Source organism: Oreochromis niloticus, linkage group LG17 (genome assembly GCF_001858045.2).
Source record: "Oreochromis niloticus isolate F11D_XX linkage group LG17, O_niloticus_UMD_NMBU, whole genome shotgun sequence".
NCBI classification, from domain to species: Eukaryota; Metazoa; Chordata; class Actinopteri; order Cichliformes; family Cichlidae; genus Oreochromis; species Oreochromis niloticus.
The window spans coordinates 25536811-25557178 of record NC_031981.2 but is presented as its reverse complement, the minus strand read 5'-3'; the positions used below and the strand labels follow the sequence as shown (position 1 = coordinate 25557178).

The window sequence follows — 20368 nt, the reverse complement described above, 5'->3', positions numbered from 1 at the left end:
CCAATGTGCTGCAGCTCAGGTGGTAGAGAAGGTCATCTAGTATCCAATTGGAAGGTTGCTTGCTCGATCCCTGGCTGCTCCAGTCTGCATGCAGATGTATGTATTGATTCTTCTTTATGTTTATTTTCTCAAGGAGATAGTACAGTGGCCCTGAGAGGCCAAACGGACTGCAACTTAAGAAAACACCAGCAATAAGAAAAATGCTGCAAAAGCACACAAAACACAACGGAAATAGGAAAAAACAGATTTCCAAAAGCACAAGGGAAGTGTTTCTGGGGATACAATAACCTGACGGACCAGTTGCAGGAATCAAAACATGCTAGTCTCCAAAAGTTGAATCTGTTCATCTGGACGTAGCGTTTTGTGGGAGAAACGTTTCGTCATTCATCCAAGTGACTTCTTCAGTCTCAGCTGACTGCAGGTTTCCCCAATCTTATAAACAGTACATTTGCATAATGACTGAAACCAGCCCACTGAAGGAACAATGGGCTGGGTGGTCAGTTCCTTAATCATAATTATGCAAATTCTCATGACCATTGATCAACAATCACTGACCAAAACCCACTGATCAAAGAACACTGATCAATGGCCATGAGTACCATTCACAGAGAGTTGGAGAATGGCTGCAATCACAGCATTGTAAGATGGCGAAGGATATGAAAAGTGGCAGGTTAGCCTTCTTAGACTGTGAGATTTCCATCAGTAATGGGGGACATCTAAAAGCTGACGTGTACCTTAAACCTACGCATACGGATCAGTATCTAAGGTTTGACTCTCATCATCCACTGGAGCACAAACTGGGTGTCATCAGGACGCTACAACACAAAGCGAACACCATCCCCACTGACACAGCGGCCAGGGAGGCAGAAGAACAGCACATCAAGAAGGCCCTGAGTAAATATGGTTATCCCAGCTGGACTTTTGTCAAAGCTGGGAAGACACCTAAAGAAAGCTCCAGTCGATCCAGGAGAGAAGGACAACCGCTGCCCAAGCGAAAACCTGTAGTGATCCCATATGTGTCAGGAGTATCGGAACAGTTGAGACGCATTTTTTCTAAACACCGGGTCTCTGTGGCTTTTAAACCCCAAAATACGCTGCGCCAAAAACTGGTCCACCCCAAGGATCGGGTCCCCCAACACAAACAGAGTAACATAGTGTATGCTGTTAAGTGCCAGGAGGATTGCCAGGATTTATACATCGGGGAAACCAAACAACCTCTAGCGAAGTGGATGGCACAACACGGAAGAGCAACCTCATCAGGCCAGGACTCTGCAGTTTATTTACACCTACAGGTCAGTGGACACTCTTTCAAGGATGAGGATGTACACATCCTGGACAGGGAAGAACGCTGGTTTGAGCGCGGAGTCAAGGAGGCCATTTACGTGAAAAGGGAAAGACCATCTCTGAATCGAGGAGGGGGCCTAAGGGTACATCTTTCACCATCTTACAATGCTGTGATTGCAGCCATTCCCCAAATATCTGTGAATGGTACTCATGGCCATTGATCAGTGTTCTTTGATCAGTGGGTTTTGGTCAGTGATTGTTGATCAATGGTCATGGGAATTTGCATAATTATGATTAAGGAACTGACCTCACAGCCCATTGTTCCTTCAGTGGGCTGGTTTCAGTCATTATGCAAATGTACTGTTTATAAGATTGGGGAAACCTGCAGTCAGCTGAGGCTGAAGAAGTCACTTGGATGAGTGACGAAACTTTCTCCCACAAAACGCTACGTCCAGATGAACAGATTCAACTTTTGGAGATTTACTTTCCTGGATGATTGAGAATGCATCAAGACAAAACATGCTAGGTAAGTGTGTTTTAATCTCATGATTCATATAATACTGATGACGGATTTTTAGGCTAATAGTTAGGCTAACACACTTACCTCTCATCTTTTCTTTCCTCACAAAACCGACATGTCTCCCAGCGCAATTCTTAGCACATTTTGGTTCCTGCAACTGGTCCGTTGGGTTATTGTCTCCCCAGAAACACTTCCCTTGTGCTTTTAGAAATTTGTTTTTTCCTATTTCTGTTTTCGTTTTTTTCTATTTCTGTTTTTATTTTTCCTATTTCCGTTTTCGTTTTCCTATTTCCGTTGTGTTTTGTGTGCTTTTGCAGCGTTTTTCTTATTGCTGGTGTTTTCTTAAGTTGCAGTCCGTTTGGCCTCTCAGGGCCACCGTAAGATAGACTGAGTACTGATTTGATTTGCTAATTTACCTGAAAACAACCTTGATCACAAGTTGATTCAACAGCTTGACATTTTGTGTTCATAAAGACAAATGTAAATACAGTAGCTGTCAGTAATGTTATCTGACGTTATTCATGTCTGAAAAATAAAGGTTTTTAGACTGTATTCTTTTATTCAGTATTAGATAACAAAAAGCAACAGTGCTGCAAATTGCTCAGCTTTATTGCCCTCAGTGTATATAACTAATTTAATACAAGGAGGAATGATGGTTGTATGTCCTCCCAGTGGCTGGTACCCTGTGAATGATGATGACTTGATGATTCAGCCACTGTCCAGAGCATGGGAGGGAGATGGTGTGGGCGTACACAGTGTTTACTTCCGTTAATTTCGACCTTAGGCAGGTAGGCAGACAACCAGAATCACATCAGTCTGCTTAATCGGACTGAATGAAGTCCTGGTTTCTGTTTTACGCATTTGTAATAACCACTTTCTAAGCTGTGTATATTCTACAGATCATTTCCAGTATCACACAATGTCACTATGACGCACTAAACACAACAAAAACTGAGCCCTGAGGAGGATAATTTTTCAACCACAACAGCCACAGTCTCACCCAGCCACCCCCAGTCTTTTATTCACACACACACACAGACACATGCATCACAGCAGCAGCAACAATAGCCTGTCTCCAGTCTCCAGGCTCCAGGCTGGCAAAGTAAAGGAATGGAAATGGATCAAGCCTAAAACATCTCCAGGGAGACATTGTGTGAAAGAGACACTACTTCACTCAGAAGAAATGCCACACAAGCTGATGACAAACGCAGAGTGGCTACTTATAGTAATAGAAAGCTGGGTGCTGCAGACCTCTGAGGCTCTTTGCTAATTGTGCAAGTCAAAGCATTAGATCAATGACTTCAGGTAGCTTCGAATTATTATGTACCTTTATTAAAGGTGTTAACAGGGGAGAAAGTACACTGGTAATAAATGTAAATGAAAGAAAGGAACCTTGCAGTCCACATCAAGGAAAAATGATAAAATAGCATATATAACATAAGGAGGTTTCAAAGAAGATCATATTACAATTAGAAATTTAACTGATCTGTTCTTGTTTCACTGTATTTACAGCATAGGTTTTAAAATTACAATTTTGAATTTTGATCTTAAAAGTCACTAAAAAAAGAAAATTTTAGTGTCATTTAAGGTCAATGATGACATTCATATTAGAGGTCATTATCTTTTTATAATCTGAATTACCAACTGAACCACCAGCACAACTCCTGAAGCATTAAAACACCAAAGTTATGAAAGATTTTTAAAAACACTCCTCTTCAGTGTGTCTGCCTCTGCATCACTGTCCTCACCATCATCTGCAGATTCCCTAAATGAGCCCATTCTCTTAGCATACATTGTAGCTATAGTCAAAAAATTGTATTAACTATCTAAGTATCAAGTCATTTGAGTTCTGGTGTGGAGAGATTGACCAACCAGAAAAATTCCAGCACCTCAGAAAGAATTTTAGTTCTCAGCATTGCGCCATCTCCACATGTATTCCCTTTCTTTGTTCTGACAGGATTAAGTATACCTGCAGGAAATGTGAACAACATGCTAACTGTCTAACCCCTGACCCCGACCTGCTTATTCAATGTCACTCATCCCTGTATATCTTGTACCTGCCAAATCCCCCTGGAGTCTCACCAGCTGGTATCTCTTACTCTTCCAGTAAATACCTTACATCGCTTGCTGGTATTCAACAGCTACGGCTAAAACATTAAAAGAAGATAGAGCCAGGAAATGTAGATTCTCTATTTTGCACATTACATTTTTTGATGACAGACAAATATACATACAAATAGACATTTGTACAGTAATAAAACATGTACCCTAAATAAAAGCATTATGTGTAATAAATAATGTATGCAAAGACATGGAGCAGAGCCCTCAAAGAAGGCATCCATGGCAACACTGTGTCAAGGATCGCTTCTCAGAAGCTGTGAGCTGTGAACATCCACAATCTCAACATGAGCTCAAACACTTTCAAACATCTTACTGTCTTAAACAGGTGTAATTAGCTCATCACATACAGAAACAGATTTAGTGAAGATTACAAATGCTCTTCTTATGTCCTCAGATAGTGGACTCTTATCTGTGCTTCTCCTACTAGACCTCAGTGCAGCGTTGAGTACTGCTGACCATATTTTAATTACAGAGAATGGAGCATGCGGTAGGTAAGTAAGGTACAGCGCTGCAGTGGTTTGAATCATATCTATGTAAAAGACTCCAATTTGTTCACATAAATTGAGAGTCCTCTTCACACACAGGGGTTAAAAAGGGAGTTTTTCCTTTTGCTGAAAGGTTGTTGTTTGATTGTTAGGGTTTCCTCTCTATTTTTCTATGGTCTTTACAATATAAAATGCCTTGAGGCAACTGTTGTTGTGATTTGGCGCTATATAAAAAAACTGAACTGAAATATCACTGTGTTATCTAAAATGATGTTTAAGGGGGAAACTACATTTCATGACCCAGTGAAGCGCCCACAGAAACCACAACAGAAACATATGCATACAATTTAAATACATTACTAAATAAAAAATCATTAACAGATTTTTTTTCCCTAACATTAGTGCAGCCTGATATTCCTGCTGATGTTTCCTGGTAATTATCTTCTTGATATTAAACCTGGTGGTATTGTACAGTGTTACACAATGACAGAGTTAATCAGTGCAGCAGCTACTGCAGAATGGTCATGAAATGATTTTGCATGGATTGTAACATCTTTCCAACAATCTTACTGCAAGAGCTGAGTTATAGGATCATAGAAATAAATTACATCCAAAAAGGCCAATAAAAAGTGAGTCACAAAGCATCAGTACTGCTAATAAAATCTATTTCAACACAGGCTGTGAAAATAAAAATAAACACATTATCTTAACCAGTAAAGATATATTTTATTGATAAATATATAGAGAATATACACTGTTGACTATCAATGTTAAGTGGACATTTTTGTAAGAAGATGTTAAAATAAGTATAAGTATGTAATTGGTTTTAAAAAAGAATATTTACCTTATATCTTATGAATGTTGCCAATCAACATGCCTGTGACTGTGTTCACACACACACATAATAAGACCACCATACAAACCAAACACATGCATTACATTATGTTTGGTGTTTCACATCCTCGGCCCACTCATTACATGTTCACACGTTCAGGAAAATAAACAAAGGAGGGCTTTCAAGAGGTCACTTTTGTGTGTTTTCAGTGCATGTGTGTGAAATGTGTCTGCTCTGTGGCGCCAGCGTTCACATCCGCCTCTCTAATGATGGATGATAAAGGCACTAGTGATCATGAGTCTCTGAAGACTGTAGACTTGTTATCATTACCCACATTGGACTTTTCTCTCCAATAAGCCATGTGTAACTTATTCTGCAAAATATAAAAATAATTGAGTGCGTTGAGAAAGTGGAAGGAGTACTTTGAAGAGCTGAGGAATGAAGAAAATGAAAGAGCAAGGAGAATAGACAGAGGATAGTTATTAAATCAGAAAGTGCAGAGGATCTGTAAGGAAGTGAGGGCAGATATGAAGAGGATGGAGAGAGGAAAGGCTGTTGGTCCAGATGACATACCTGTGCACAGTAGGTATGGAGCTATCAAGGAGAGAGGGCAGTGGACTTTTTAACCACAATCTTGGAGAGTGAGAGGATGCCTGAGGAATGAAGAAGATGTTTACTGGTATCAATATTCAAGAACATCGGTGATGTGCAGAGCTGAAGTAACTACAAAGGGATAAAGCTGATGAGCCATAACATGAAGCTATGGGAAGGAGTTGTTGAAGCTTTCTTAAGAAGAGAGGTGATCAGCGAGCAGCAGAACAGCTCAGTGCAGAGAAAGAGCACTACAGATGTGATGTTTGTTTTAAGAGTGTTTTGTTAAATACTAATTGTTTCTTATATAGCACTTTCTGCTCTACCTGAGCATTCAAAGTCTTTTATACAACTGGCCTTATTCACACAAGCACCCTTTACTGTGACAAATGAGAGCAACTTGGGGTTAGTATCTTGCCCAAGGATATTTTGCATGCAGATTGGAGTAGCCAGGGTTTACAAACCTTCCGATTAGTAGATGACCTGCTCTACCTCCTATATAGTTTTGTATCATAGCTGGTAATTGTTCATATAATCAACACCTGGAAGACTCAACAAATGCATGTGCATCATAAAGCTCCTGATGTCAGATCACCTCACTCATTTTTACCAGTAAAGACATTTGTTTTTTATGTTTGCTATGTGTTAATGTTAGGGAAGGATTCTTGGTTAAAAGTTACCACTCTTTATTCGTAATAAATTAATAATAGTCCCCTTGGTAAATTTTGAGATCTATTTCAGCCATCCGTCCATCCTGACCAAAGCATTAATCGATGTCAGAAAAGGGCTACTAAAGGGCTTTTTACATCCCATATACAGATTTAGAAGGCAGTCTTCATTTTAAGGACAAACACTTCTTTACATGTACTTAATTAAAATTTAAAAGATTGGGGGTATATCTATCGATCTTCATCATTACGTTTTTAATTAGCTATCATTAGTTATTATCATAATAATAGTAATCCATGATGACAAACAGAGTTCAAAGAAAGGAAAAAAAATACATGTGAGACTAGAGAAATGAGGAGAATGAAAGCAAGCAGTTCATCTCATCAGATCTGTTTTGCAATCATCACAACAGCTTGTGAGCTCCTGCTGTAACTCCTTGTGGAATGAACACGCCTCCACTTCGAGCAGATTTAGTTTGGGCCTGCATGCTTACTCTTGTCACCTTCTGTTTGTATATTGCGTTTACAGTCAGGTGCATCAGATGTGCTGCACTGTATGTGTGTTACTGCTATCATGTCTGCAATGGAAATGCAGGCAGACAGGCTGAACAGGCGGCAGATGGCCAGACAAACAGACAATTGGTGGTGGAGATTGGATTAATACAAGGATCTAATTGCATTTGAGAAACCGGAGAAAACACGTAAGGAAAAATTAAAAGTGGCATCCAAATGATGCCTGGGTTTCATAGCAACCTTGGCACAAACACAAGAAGTCTGAAGTTAACAACAAAAGCTCTTTGGTGGTTGTCACAGTAATTAGGGCTTAAACAAAAAAGAAAAAAATAACCTATTTTTAGTAATCGTCTGTCAATAAAATCTCTGGAAAATCTCATAAACCAAAGGGTCTGAAGTGGCCCTTCAGGACAACAATATTGATCTCTTTATAAAAAATTCAGTTAAACGCAGATGTGTATTAATTAAAAAGCATTCATTAGGTAATCAATTCAGTTATTGATTCTGTGGTGCTACAGATATATGTTCTTTCCTGTTGTGAAAGTGCTGAAAAAATACATACTTCTCTATAAAAAATAGATTTTTTTGAATTATTACAGTTTCCATATATATACAGTTAATTGTTTATCTTCAGTTGACTTTAGTTTTTTGCATCTAAAACAGTTGATCTAAACATTTGTATGTAATTACATGTGTGTAAGTCAGGATCTTAGTATGTGGAGACTTTTACTGTTATATTTTCAGCCATATTAGAGGAACAGTTCGCAAATTGTATTCTTTATGTTTCAGTTTGCATGCATAAGGCAAGAGGTGTATTTCTGTGTGAACTGTACATATGAGTTGTATTTGTCTTGATATTCTTCAACTCTGAGCAAGAAAGACAATTAGCTTAATTCCCTAGATCTTTTTACATGTCCATAGTTGCCATTACTCTACAAAGCACCACACTAAGGTGAGAAACTACTGGGTAATCATTCAGTTTTGGGTAAAAATGGCTTGCAGTGTATTCAGTGTAATACCATTATAAAATAGAAAACAAATGTACACTGATATCCTTCTTTTGGTTTTTAATTGTGAGATCTATGTGTGAATAGAACTAAACATGATGAATGTTTAATTTCTCACCTTGTTTTTTCTTTCCAGTAAAGCTGAAGACTCTGAATTTCTGTGAAGCCATTCTGTGGTTTCCCTGGGTGATGGAGGCTAGATGGAGGGTGCAGGATTTGAGGAGGGTTGTGGGGCTTTACTTTTGAGGAATGAGCCCTCTCTCTTCTCTCCCCTGAGCAACTGGAGTGGAATAATTACATAGCATGTGCAAAACTGAACCGGGACAATAAATGGTCCTTGTGAAAGAATAGACTGGGTGGTAAAGAGAGACATGAAGCAGAGAAAATAAAGAAAGATGGCTGCCAGTTCATTTGGGTAACTGTGGAGACCTGCACAGCAGTCATCACATTATTTACAACTGAGAATTTAATGCATCGTTCAGTAATGAGCAGCCAGCCAATGGCCTGTGATCTGAAGCTCAGTTATTCACTCACTGGGCTGAACTCCAGGCAGAAAAAAGCTGGAGGAGTCCCTCCGGATGGAAACAAAGCCAGCTCCCATTGCTATTTTTCACTTTATTCTTTTGCAGTCAAGTGTAATTCATTACATGTGTCTGTAAAATGCATGTGACATCAGTGTTTCTCATATACTCACCTAAATGTGTGTGTGTGTGTGTGTGTGTGTGTGTGTGTGTGTGTGTGTGTGTGTGTGTGTTTGTGTGTGTGTGTGTGTGTGTGTGTGTGTGTGTGTGTGTGTGTCTGTGTCTGTGTGTGTGTCAGTAGTTAGGTCATCATGTTTTATATATATATATATACAGAGATCTCGGATGCTGTTCCTGGGCATTTCACCGCGCCTTTCCTCAGGCACCGCTTCCTGTAGATGTCCTGGAGGGACGGAAGCTCACTTCCAATTATCCTTTCGGCACACCACACCACTCTCTGGAGAGCTTTGCGGTTGTAAGCGGTGCTGTTGCCATACCAGGTGGTGATGCATCCAGTGAGGATGCTCTCAATGGCATAGCGGTAGAAGGTCTGTATTGTTTATGTGTACTGACCACGTGAGATCCTCGGCCAGATGTACACCTAGGAAACGGAAGCTGCTCACTCTCTCCACAGCAGCGCCGTTGATGGTGATGGGGGTGTGTGCTTCTCTGCACCTCCAGAAGTCCACTATCAACTCTATTGTCTTTGTGATGTTGAGGGTAAGATGGTTGTCTCGACACCAGTATGTCAGGGTGCTGACCTCCTCCCTGTAGGCCGTCTCATCACCTTTGGTGATAAGACCCACCACTGTAGTGTCGTCTGCATACTTCACAATGATGTTGGAGTTGCTTGTGGCCATGCAGTCGTAGGTGTAGAGTAAGTATAGGAGAGGGCTCAGTACACACCCCTGTGGGGTACCAGTGTTTATTATGATGGGGTATGAGGTGATGCTGCCCAGTCTGACCACTTGGAATCTGTCAGACAGGAGGTTAAGGATTCAGCTACAGAGGGAGCTGCTCAGTCCTAGATCCTGCAGTTTCCTGTCCAGCTTCGAGGGAACGATGGTATTGAATGCTGAGCTGTAATCGACAAACAGCATTCTCACATACGTGTCTCTCTTCTCCAGGTGTGAGAGGACAGTATGTAGTGTCAGGGCTATGGCGTCAGCAGTGGACCTGTTTTTGGTGGTATGCAAATTGTAGAGGGCCCAGTGAGTCAGGTAGTGCAGAGCAAATGAAGTGAATGTGAATGGCCAAAATGCAATGGTAGGTGTGTGTGGCTGGAGTTCTTTCTCTCTACCACCACCAAGAGATTGTTAATATGATAACAGAGATCAGAAATTGTTCAGTAAACTACATTTTTCTGTCATGGCTTTAAGAAATATTTGTAGACTGAAACTCTGAAAACAATCACTGAAAATAAAATTCAGTCCTTAGGTGGAAAGCCTGGTACACTGTGGGATTTTGGCCTGCCTAACAACCAAAGTTGTATTCAAGGGAATAAATTAGACTCCCTGCAAATTTCAAACACTGACTTTGTAGATCCATGGGATCATTGCATTACTGCATCTAGGGAGCTGGAGCATCATGGATGTGCTGTATGAACAATCTGACAAAACAGGATGAAAACACATTGAAGAATTATAGTATCTTTGGTCACAGCTCCAAAACGGTGGTTCAGTGTCATGTAGTGAGAGAGGTTCAAATTTGGTAATCTTACAAATTAAGAATGATCACAAAATGTGATTGCAGTTTTAACATACGCCTACTAACAAACAAGCAACAGAAATGCACAGGCTGTTCAGAAGCTTGCTTGCACGATGTGTCCTCCAGCTGTTATGATAATAGAGCCAAAGACCATGTAGGATGAAAACAGATAGCTCAGGAATTGTAGCAGTGTGTTCCAGCCTGTGAGTCAGTGCGTGTTATCATTGTCTTCATGTCTTACCCAAATTTAGTTCATTTGCAACTTAGAAATACATTTTAAGATTTCTGATATTTCCCTTTCTCTTTCAGCCTTTAAATGGATATTAACATGATTTCAACCTACACTTTTCACATGTGGAGGAAAATACATTTATAACTGATATGAAGAGAGGACACTGACAATACACAGACAGATAAAACAGAGCTGAAAGCACAGACCAACCACTCTCCTCCAAGTAACTGTTTATTTTGTTGCTCCTGCTGAGCAGCAGCAGCAACCAACCACCTACAGGCAAAGTAGCATATTTAAAGCAAAAGCTGACAATGACTCCTGGTGGTGACCAGGAGTCATTTTTTCAGTTTTTCTTGTAATGATGTCCTTTAGATTGAATTTATCAAATATATTTGGTTTTTATAGTTATCTTGAACAAAACAGAAATCATCACATTGTTTGGAGCAATTTTCCCAAAAAGATTTTTATGAAAACACACATGTAGAAAAAAAACATTAAAAAGTATAAATTAACAAATAAACACTTGGGTAAGTGACTGAAAAGTAATGATAAAGTTTAAGATGTTATCATTTCAAAATGAAATCTCCAACACAATCAAATGGTACAGTGAAGTGAATACGTTTGAAGAATTCCTGAAGTAGCTGTAACCTGTGACACATAGGTGTGCATTTGATAGTATGCAAGAAATCAAAACCTTTGCCTGTTATACTGCAAGTACAACATGTAATTGTGAATAGAGAAATAATGTTCCCAGATCGTTTTCACTTCACTGAAATGTTTCAGCTTTAATGAACTTCTACATTTGCTGTGCATTTAAACCCTGTTTGTTAGGTACAGCTTGCATCATGTTGATCAAACTTTGTGTTGACAGTGGACAGGAAGACTGGTCTTAAAAAGAAAGCTGTCACACAACATTGAAGGCTCAAATGGAAAAAGGGAAAAAGAAAAAAAAATCAGGACTAAGCTTGGATGATTTAGTTACAAACCTTACATGACTACTGCTTTCTCACACTGTCAATCTAAATACTGATGTCATTACTCTCGTCCAATCATCTTCTCGCTTGCCTTCTTTGAGCCAATTAGCCTCTCCTTTGCATGGTTTAAATTGGTGCTCTCCATCATTCTTCCTTTCAGACTCCTCCCCATTGCCATCTCAGACACAGAGGAGTCCTGTCCTACCGCGATGAAACTACAAACTTCCTCGATCTAAATGACACAAAGGAAAGTTTGGGAGTTTGAGGCTCCCAGTGAGCAGAGGGTAATCCAATATAAATCCATCTAGTTACCTCTGAACTTTACACCGGGACATGTGTGTTGTTTGTTAATCTGTTTTTTGTAACAGTGGTGATTTGAGTTTGAAAAAATATTAATAATTGAAGTTTAGTTTAAGGTGGGACACAAAGATCGAGTAGTGACTTGTTGTGAAAAAGTACTTGTCCCCTTCTTTTCTTCATTTTTTGCAATTTTGTCACAAAAATGACACGAATAAGTACAAAATGTAGTTTTTTATGTTGATGGTTGATGATGATTTAATTTATTCAGGGAAAAAAGCTATCCAAACCTAACTGGCCATGTGTGAAAAAGTAATTGCCAGTGCCATCCTTGGCACAAAGAACTGCAATTAAGTGTGATAACCAGTAATGAGTCTTTCACATGGCTGTGGAGGAATTTTGGCCCACTCATTGAAGAATTGTTTTAATTTAACCACAATGGAGCGTTTTCGAGCATGAATGGCCTGTTTAAGGTCATGCCAAATCCTCTCAATCAGATTCAAGTCCAGATTGTGACTAGACCACTCCAAGACCTTTGTTTTGTTGTTTTAGCCATTCAGTGGGAAGTTTGCTGTTGTGGTTCAGATCATTGACCTGCTTCCTAAGCCGTGTGCTTGAGCTTCAGAGCACGAACTTTTGGCCACACAGTTCTTCAGGATTTTCTGGTATAGAGCAAAATTCATGGTGTGGCACTTTTTTTACTTCAAGTCATGTTTCTCTATTGCTATTGCATTATGCTATTATGCGTTTTAAACTAAACTACAGTGTAGTGTAGTTTAGTTTAGTTAAGGTTAAACTAAACTAAACTAAACTTTAGCCCATCCTGGAAGACAGCACCAACCAGTTCACTGCCAACACTTACTTATCACTCATGCTTTCGCTTATGTCCAGATCTGTCCTGCTTCCATGGCATCTCCACACCAGACTAGCAGCTATTTATAAACATAATATTCTATTTCAAAACATTTTGGGAATCTTTACTTTTACACAAACTTCAGTGATCACTAAAATTCTCCTTTTGCTGTAAACTAATCACTTCTTTAAAGCTGAAAAACAGCCAATTAAGTGTCATTTTCATATTGACAAGTAATTATATATTTTTTAAAAAGTGAACCCTGAAACCAGAAAATTGAATATGAAAAGTTAAACTATTGACATGCACAGTGTTAGTTGGAATACATTTAGCTTTTAATAGTCCCTCTTTGCATTACAATGGTTTTCATGATGTTCATGAAATTAATTCACATGGTTTGTTCAGACTATTAGAAACTTGGTGTTTTAATTCCCAACAGTTTAACGTCAATGTAATTAACCCAAATCAGCTACTGCAGGGTGGTGGGGCTGCTTTCAACGACTCCCTTAATCACAAGGATTTGCCATATATTTGATTTAGAAAAATTTTTTAACATTTATTTTTATCCCAAATGCCCCACTGACATAACCCTCAAGAGATCTGTGGTTCCTCCTGGGACTGCGTCAGGGAGCTTTTGCTTGCTAGGGAAAGGTGTGAAAGGGAGAGTGGCTAAACTGCTGGTGCACAGTATCAGTGCATAATCTGGTTGAAATGATAGATTAAGGCTTAAAGAAATCTATATTTATGCAGTAGCATTCACAGTTGATTTTATGTAACTACAGTTTTTCCAGCAGGTGATGGTGGAAAGAACGAAGTCGTGCCAAGATCTCCTCCAGAGTGGAAGGAGGAGTCATAATACACAGCCTGAGAGAGAAGGAAAAAGAAACACACCAAACATACCGAACACAACATTAACATATACTACCTTGAAAAAGAACAGTCACATGAAAACTACTTACATTGTGTTTAGACCAGCGGTCCCCAGCCCCCGGGCCTCGGACCGGTCCGTGTGTCGTTTGGTACCGGGCTGCGAGAGTTGAGGCTCAGGTGTGAAATGTATGGTTTTCAGGGTTTTTATCGGTTTTCAACGTTATTTTGTTATCGTTTTTATCGTTAACTAGGTTTTCCTGGGTCTTTTCAAGTGTGTTATGAATAAATCTTCTTTTTTTCGGTACCGGCACTAGTTTTATTTTGTTGTATTCATCCGCGACACCTCATTGCCGGTCCGTGAAAATATTGTCGGGCATAAACCGGTCCGTGGCGCAAAAAAGGTTGGGGACCGCTGGTTTAGACCACCAAGCATTTGACCTTTGGAATATTGCACATTTGCTCGATTTTACCAATTTAAAGATATACAGCAAAACTAAATAGAGCCCTACATTACATAAAGATACAAATAAAGGATCCAGATTGTTATTGTTATTAGAACCTAATTATTAGTATCTGATTAGTGGAATAGACTAGTACTTAAATAGCATTTCTTGCACTTGCTCTAACTGAGCACTCAAAGCACTTTTTTACTACAAGACGTGTTTCCCCATTCACACACATTCATATAACACTTTAATCTGTACTAAAGTGTTAGCCAGTAAGCATGGCTTCACAGAAAGATCTGTGAAACTGATTTATTTTATTATTTATTAGTAGATATCTATGTCTTTGTGTTGTTCCTGTGCAGTTCATTTTTTTTTTTTTTTTTTTTTTTTTTTTTTTTTGTTCAAATGAAGCATTTATTTTATTAGGTTTAATGACATGTACAAGGCATCGAAAGGAAAAAAAAAATTATCAACACATCAAACACGTTTCAGATGAATCTCTGTTCACTGTGCAGTTCATTAATGCACCTTGCTAACCAACCGGGCTAGCATTAGTTAACAACTCTCCACCTTCCAACTTCTGGCTTAAAAAAACAACACAGTTAGGGACTTGAATGTTAACATTGAGGCTTCAGAAACCGAAGAGTGACAGTTCGTGGGTTAACTCCATCTTTTACATACAGTTTGTCTTTGAAAAAGCTCTTTAAATAATGTGGTAGGAATGAGAATGCAATTCCAATAAAATTAAGCAATTGGCGATCAAAAAAGACCCAAGTAAAAATGTTAGTGAGATAATGGTTAGCACAATAGCATCAGCAAACTGTTTATTTTGTCTACAAATCATTCTCTACATGTTTTCACAATTTCACAAAATCACAGGTTTAGGGGACTACGGACTAATCAAAGATCTGACTAGAAACATAAAATAAAATCTTACCTGATGTGATAGTTTTTATCTTCCTGTCCATTCTCACAACCTGCTCCCACACAAATACCCTCTTCTTCCAGCAACCTCTGACAGTAAAGCACGTCCGCCTTCACTCCCAACCTCTGAAATTAAAGACAGTAAAGCATTGTATCAATTTATGATTTTTGCTGTTACATACAAATGCGAGCAATTAAATACTGGATTTTTAATGTTAACTATTCAATTTTTTACTTGTATGTACTGCTCAAAAAATGAAGGGAACACTTGAAAAATCCTAACTTTTCCTGACTGAAATCCTGACTTTTGGTAGATTATAAATGTAGCTCATCCAAGTTGTGGGAGATGCAAAAATGCTTCTCCCACTAAATTGATTCTTTCATTCACCCAAGTGACAGAAGAAGTGACTTGGGTGAGATCCAAGTGAAAAAAGATCTTTTTTTCTTCAGCGTGCATTAATGCTCCCAAACTTGGAAATGTAATTTGATGTGATGTGGGGTAGTTTATAAGCTAATACAAACTACAGTGGGTTTTTAGTTTTACATTATTTTAATCTGAAAAGCAAAGCTGTAAAAACATATCGGATGAAAATTTACCCCTGAAATTTAAAAGAGTAGGAATGTAAAGTCCCCTGAAATCGCATTTAAAAAAAGCAGTCACACAATGAGAATAACATCCATATTTTTATCTTTGAAATCTCACCTTGGCCTCCTCTACCATGTGAGGTGGCAAGTGTACCCGGGGATAAAGAAAGGGTCCTGCCATTGATGGCTGACAGCTCATCCCTTCCACTCTATTCAGAAACTCAAGTGCTCGTTTAGCATTCTGGGAAAGAGTATCCTCAATATGATGAATCTCCTTTAAGAATAAAACAAACGTTACTGTAAGCTGGGGAGTACCTTAGAAAACACTCAATTACTCAATTGCAGTTTTATTCAACATATTGTATTTCATATCCTCGTGGATGCTATGGCTCACTGAGTCATGCTAACACTGCACCAATGCTGTAAACATTCACAAGACTTTGGATTCACCTGACAGAGTATATCAGGGAAAGGAACAACCACCCTGCAGGTTTAACAGCTCAAGTGTTATTAGGATGTTTGCATGCCTACAGGCATTGAGTTGAGTTATGTGTTTGGCTGATTAGATATTTGCATTAATAAACAGCTGAGTCGGTGTACCTTATAAAGCATTTGCTAAACATACCGTGACAGCATGTAATGTGAATACTGTGGCTTATGATGATAAACCAACAGCAAATCTAATTTCTCTGCATTTCCCTTTAGTTCTGTGAATGTGTTAATTCTTTTTAAGCTCCTTATTTCATTTTTCCCACATAATAATAGTTTTGTCTCCATGGTTACACTTTAAAACAATGAATTTGCCAGAGATCCTTTTTGATTAAATAGAGACATTACCATAGGATAGTCCCCTTACCTGTGTGTATGAGTTATAGGAAGAATCTTCAGGTCTAGGTGGATTAAGACTAAGTTCCAGTGCCAGCTGTGGTAACACTGGAGCACTGGGAGTGAAATTTAAACACTTTTTCACTGCTGGGTCAATGTTGACTACCTCCATATACCCTCCTCTCAGACCACACCTAAACAAAGCAAATGCAGAGTTTAATGCATAGCGTTGATTAACACTGATGAATGCTCAATCATTCAGGAAAGGAAATTCCAATAGGTTGATTGTATTGATCTGGACGTTGCATTTTCAGAGGGAGAGAAAATGCTTCTAGAACTCATTCCAGTGACTGACTAGGATGAGTGACAGAATAAACTTTCAGTTGATCTGTATATTAAAAATGGACCCTACTGAGATGCCACCCACTTTTATGCTCTGAAGCTTTAAGAAAAAGTCCATTTTAGAGTTATTATATTTGAAGGCAAAAGTGATCATATTTAGACATGAGTGTTCATTTATCAGATAACAGTAGCAGGCTTGGTTAGAAAGTTGCATCCATAAACTGTACAAGTACATAGATATCTGCAAACTAGAGCTAACTAATAAGGACATTGGGATAACAGGGACAGTGACTAACACATGTTGAGGTTAGACATTGGGCATAGCATGACACTCACTCTCCTATGTAGGCTGTGGATATTGAATGGAAAGACACCAGCTCCATTGTCTCAGCATAAGTTTTACCCATCTCAGACAGCACTTTCTTGTAGGAAATAAATTCTTTGTCCTGGCCATACACACTGCCCTGGTGCACCTAGACAGTACAAGTGAACATCAAAAGAAAAAGTGAACTTGTTTGAGACTGAAAACCTGCACAACTCCTGGAAAGGGCAAGGGCTATACCAAAACAATGAGGTTTTATGATATTTTTATTACAACGAGCTGACATCAGCCTGCTTTTATAACAGCCCACTGCTGTCTGACCTTGGAACTATGATCTTGAAGGATTACATACTAAAATGGTGTATTTTATTATCTTTACCCATATGGTTGGAGTAGAATTTGCTTATGTGTGATTTTCTGAAACATTATAGCATCATTGTGAAAGTAAAAAGTGTTGTATAGCTCTCTCCATGCCCTTTTATATAACTTAACATATTACTTAACATGGTTTCTTGAAGTCAACCTTGGATGCTAGCAATGAAAGTGAATCTATAAAAGACAATCTATAAAAAACTGTGGGTAATATAAAGTTTTTTACTGATTTTTATATTTGGTTTTCACTTGATTTTCACAAACATTAAGTCAGCTCGAGCGGTTACTGGTAGCTACCATCACACAAACTTTGTACATGATATTTTGAAAACTGTGGAGGTTAGACTGCTAACAAACAGGCAGACAAAAACAGCCAGACTGATCTTTCTCTTTGAGGGGAGAATAAAAGTTTTGCTTGTGGTCACCTCTTCAGCCAGTATGATGAGGCAGTTGGTAGCAGCAAAGCGAATCACTTTCTCAATAGTCTCTCTGTCTTGCACGTAACCTAGCGGGGGGAAAGCCACATTATTGAATGAGCTTCTGTTAACCACAAATCTACAGGTGCAGTGCAAACATAGTTTGCAAACATAGAGTTTTTATTTAACTCTTAGGCTTTAAGACAATTGACTTCTTAGCATAATATAGTTTTAAAAGGACGATGATGATCCTCTTAATGTTTACATGAATATAGAATAAATCAAAAGCTGTGCAGGATGTACCAACAATGGGCTGCTCACCTGTAGGATTTCCTGGGTTGCTGATGTATATGGCTTTGGGCTCACAGTGGACTCTTCCTGCCTCTAAAGCTCTATGCAGCTCATCCAGGTTTACAGCCCAGCCTTGTTCCTCAAAAAGACGATACGGAACCAGTGCCAGCCCAGTCATGTCCAGCAGCATGGGCAGAGTATGTGGACAGGGCATGGGGGTCAGCACACCTGTCTGAGTTTTGCCCTCTCCGCTGGTAAGCAGGTTCAAAAACACCTATAGTGCAAAACAGATGTTGTTTTTGTTATAATAATGATATTAATAATAATAATAATAATAATAATAATAATAATAATAATAATAATAACAGATGAAAATAGTGGATAGTTTTGTGCATGATAAACAGATGTGGTTGCAGCAAAGTGGTGAATTCACCGTAAGGAACGGTGTGGGACTGATACACAGTGGCGGCGGTGCTCATGGTCAGTGTTGGGTTACATCAAGCATAGCAGAGATTAATTTTAATTTAAGCTGAAGACAGTTGATTACAGCTTAGACTCATTCACTCAAGTCCTCCTTTATACCAATTATATACTATGATAAAGACACTGTTGGTGTAGGAAATAGAAATCAGTCAAAATAGCTTTTTTTAAAAATTTTCATTCACTGCTTGTATCCTAGATAACAGATCCAAGCTAAGTACATTTGTATTCTCATCTGCTGATATTAATAATATTTTTATATTAAGATATCAGCTGGTTCAGTTACCTATTCATAAAAATAGATGGTAGAATTGTCATTCAAGTAGCTACTTTTTACTTACTTTGAGTACATTTCAGAGCCTGTATTTGTTCGCTTCTGCAACATCTTAAGTGAAGAAGTTGCAGAAGTACATTAACTTTTACTGCATTTTACTTTTCCTTTTTCTTGGCTTTGTCAAATGGTTACATTTCTATCATAAAGTCATTACTAGTTAAAGTTAAAGGAATATGGTTGGCCTGCATCTCAAATCCCAGGACTGTCAGGGTCCAGAGAATATAGAATGATTTGCTAAGAAACACACCACATCACTCACAGATTGCATCTGTTGGAACACCTTTCCAAGAATTGGCCAATTTTTAAGCATTTCTTACGTAACTAATATACTGTACAAAGCAGAAATATGTAGCTTTATTTTAAAAAGCAAACAAAAAGAAACCTTCATTAAAATGTTCAAAATAAAGTGACACACCGACAAACCCTTCTGTGAGCCAATAGTTAAGATGATGTCTTCTGGATGAGAAAGCACCCCACCGTCTCGCCTTGTGATAAATTCAGAAATGCTTTTCTGGACTTCTGGTAAACCTATTGAGGTTGTGGAGTATGAACCTGTCACAGGCAAAGTGATTAGACTGGCCAGCAGAAGCATTTATACATACTTTGTGCATTGCTTGCAGATTTAATTGGTTTTTCTCACCCACACTCCCTCCAGAACACATGTCCAGAAGCTTCTGTGCCCTCTGCCTGACGTCCAGAGGAAGGCTTTTTTCTTTTAGGAGCTCAGGGTACAGACACACTGCCATAACCTAAGAAAGCAAACAGAAAGTGATGGGCTCAGGTTGACAGCTAAGTGCAGGTAAAATGCACAGATGAAACATAAAACACCAACCTGGCGAATAAATGAGATAGGCGGCATTCCTGCCTTGTGTGGATCACCTGAGCTGACATCAATCACACTCTTGAAGGGTTTTTTTACACCCTGGAAAAATACATCACTGTTTATCAATACTGACAGTTTTTTTTAATAAATTTAGTGACAGCTAAATTCTATCTGCCAGTCATGTACTTATCTTTTTAACCCTTTGACATTCGGTTTTCCCTTGGCTAAGTGAAACTATAGCCAAGAGACTGAATTCAATATTAACCATACATGACACAGCCATAACTTATACTTGTGGTTAAAAATTTACACCCCACCTTGATGTGGAGGTCAAGGAATTGCTGGCCTTTCAGTGATTTCAAGTAACTGTTCTTTGAATAAGTTGAACATATATATATATATATATATGTCTATATTCCACACATAATAAATAATTTATTTGGACAGTTAGTAGGTATGGCCATATTGCTGTACTCTTTCTCCGTGCTAAACTGCTACACAATCACTCATAATTTATAGTGTTTCTCGACTTTACAGCTGACTCACCTGTGCAATCTGCTCTGAGATGCATGCAGCTAGACCCTGCAGGTTCACTGGGGCTCGGATCCCACGCACCCTGGAATTCACTTCCTGCACAGTGCTCATCTCTCCTGCTTCGACTGTCTAACTGATCAAGGTCCAGTGAGAGGCCTGGAAATACACTCAGGAGGCGGGTACTTTTTATTTAGAA

General features: G+C 38.8%; 1 protein-coding gene across 2 annotated transcripts; it reads right to left on the bottom strand.

The window, feature by feature from the left end:
- Positions 1-10697: 10697 nt before the first annotated feature.
- Positions 10698-20313, bottom strand: LOC102082087 (alanine aminotransferase 2). 2 transcript variants are annotated; one of them, XM_005468263.3, is made up of 11 exons: positions 20185-20313; positions 19648-19737; positions 19456-19564; positions 19231-19367; positions 18032-18275; positions 17720-17799; positions 16937-17073; positions 16290-16452; positions 15552-15707; positions 14862-14974; positions 10698-13472 (listed from the first exon to the last, which is right to left on the bottom strand). In XM_005468263.3, exons 1-11 carry the CDS (start codon positions 20281-20283, stop codon positions 13385-13387), a joined length of 1416 nt encoding a protein of 471 aa, XP_005468320.1. In that variant the 5' UTR covers positions 20284-20313; the 3' UTR covers positions 10698-13384. The 2 variants fall into 2 exon arrangements, with proteins under 2 accessions (XP_005468320.1, XP_025755274.1); XM_025899489.1 differs by lacking the exon at positions 19648-19737.
- Positions 20314-20368: the final 55 nt, after the last annotated feature.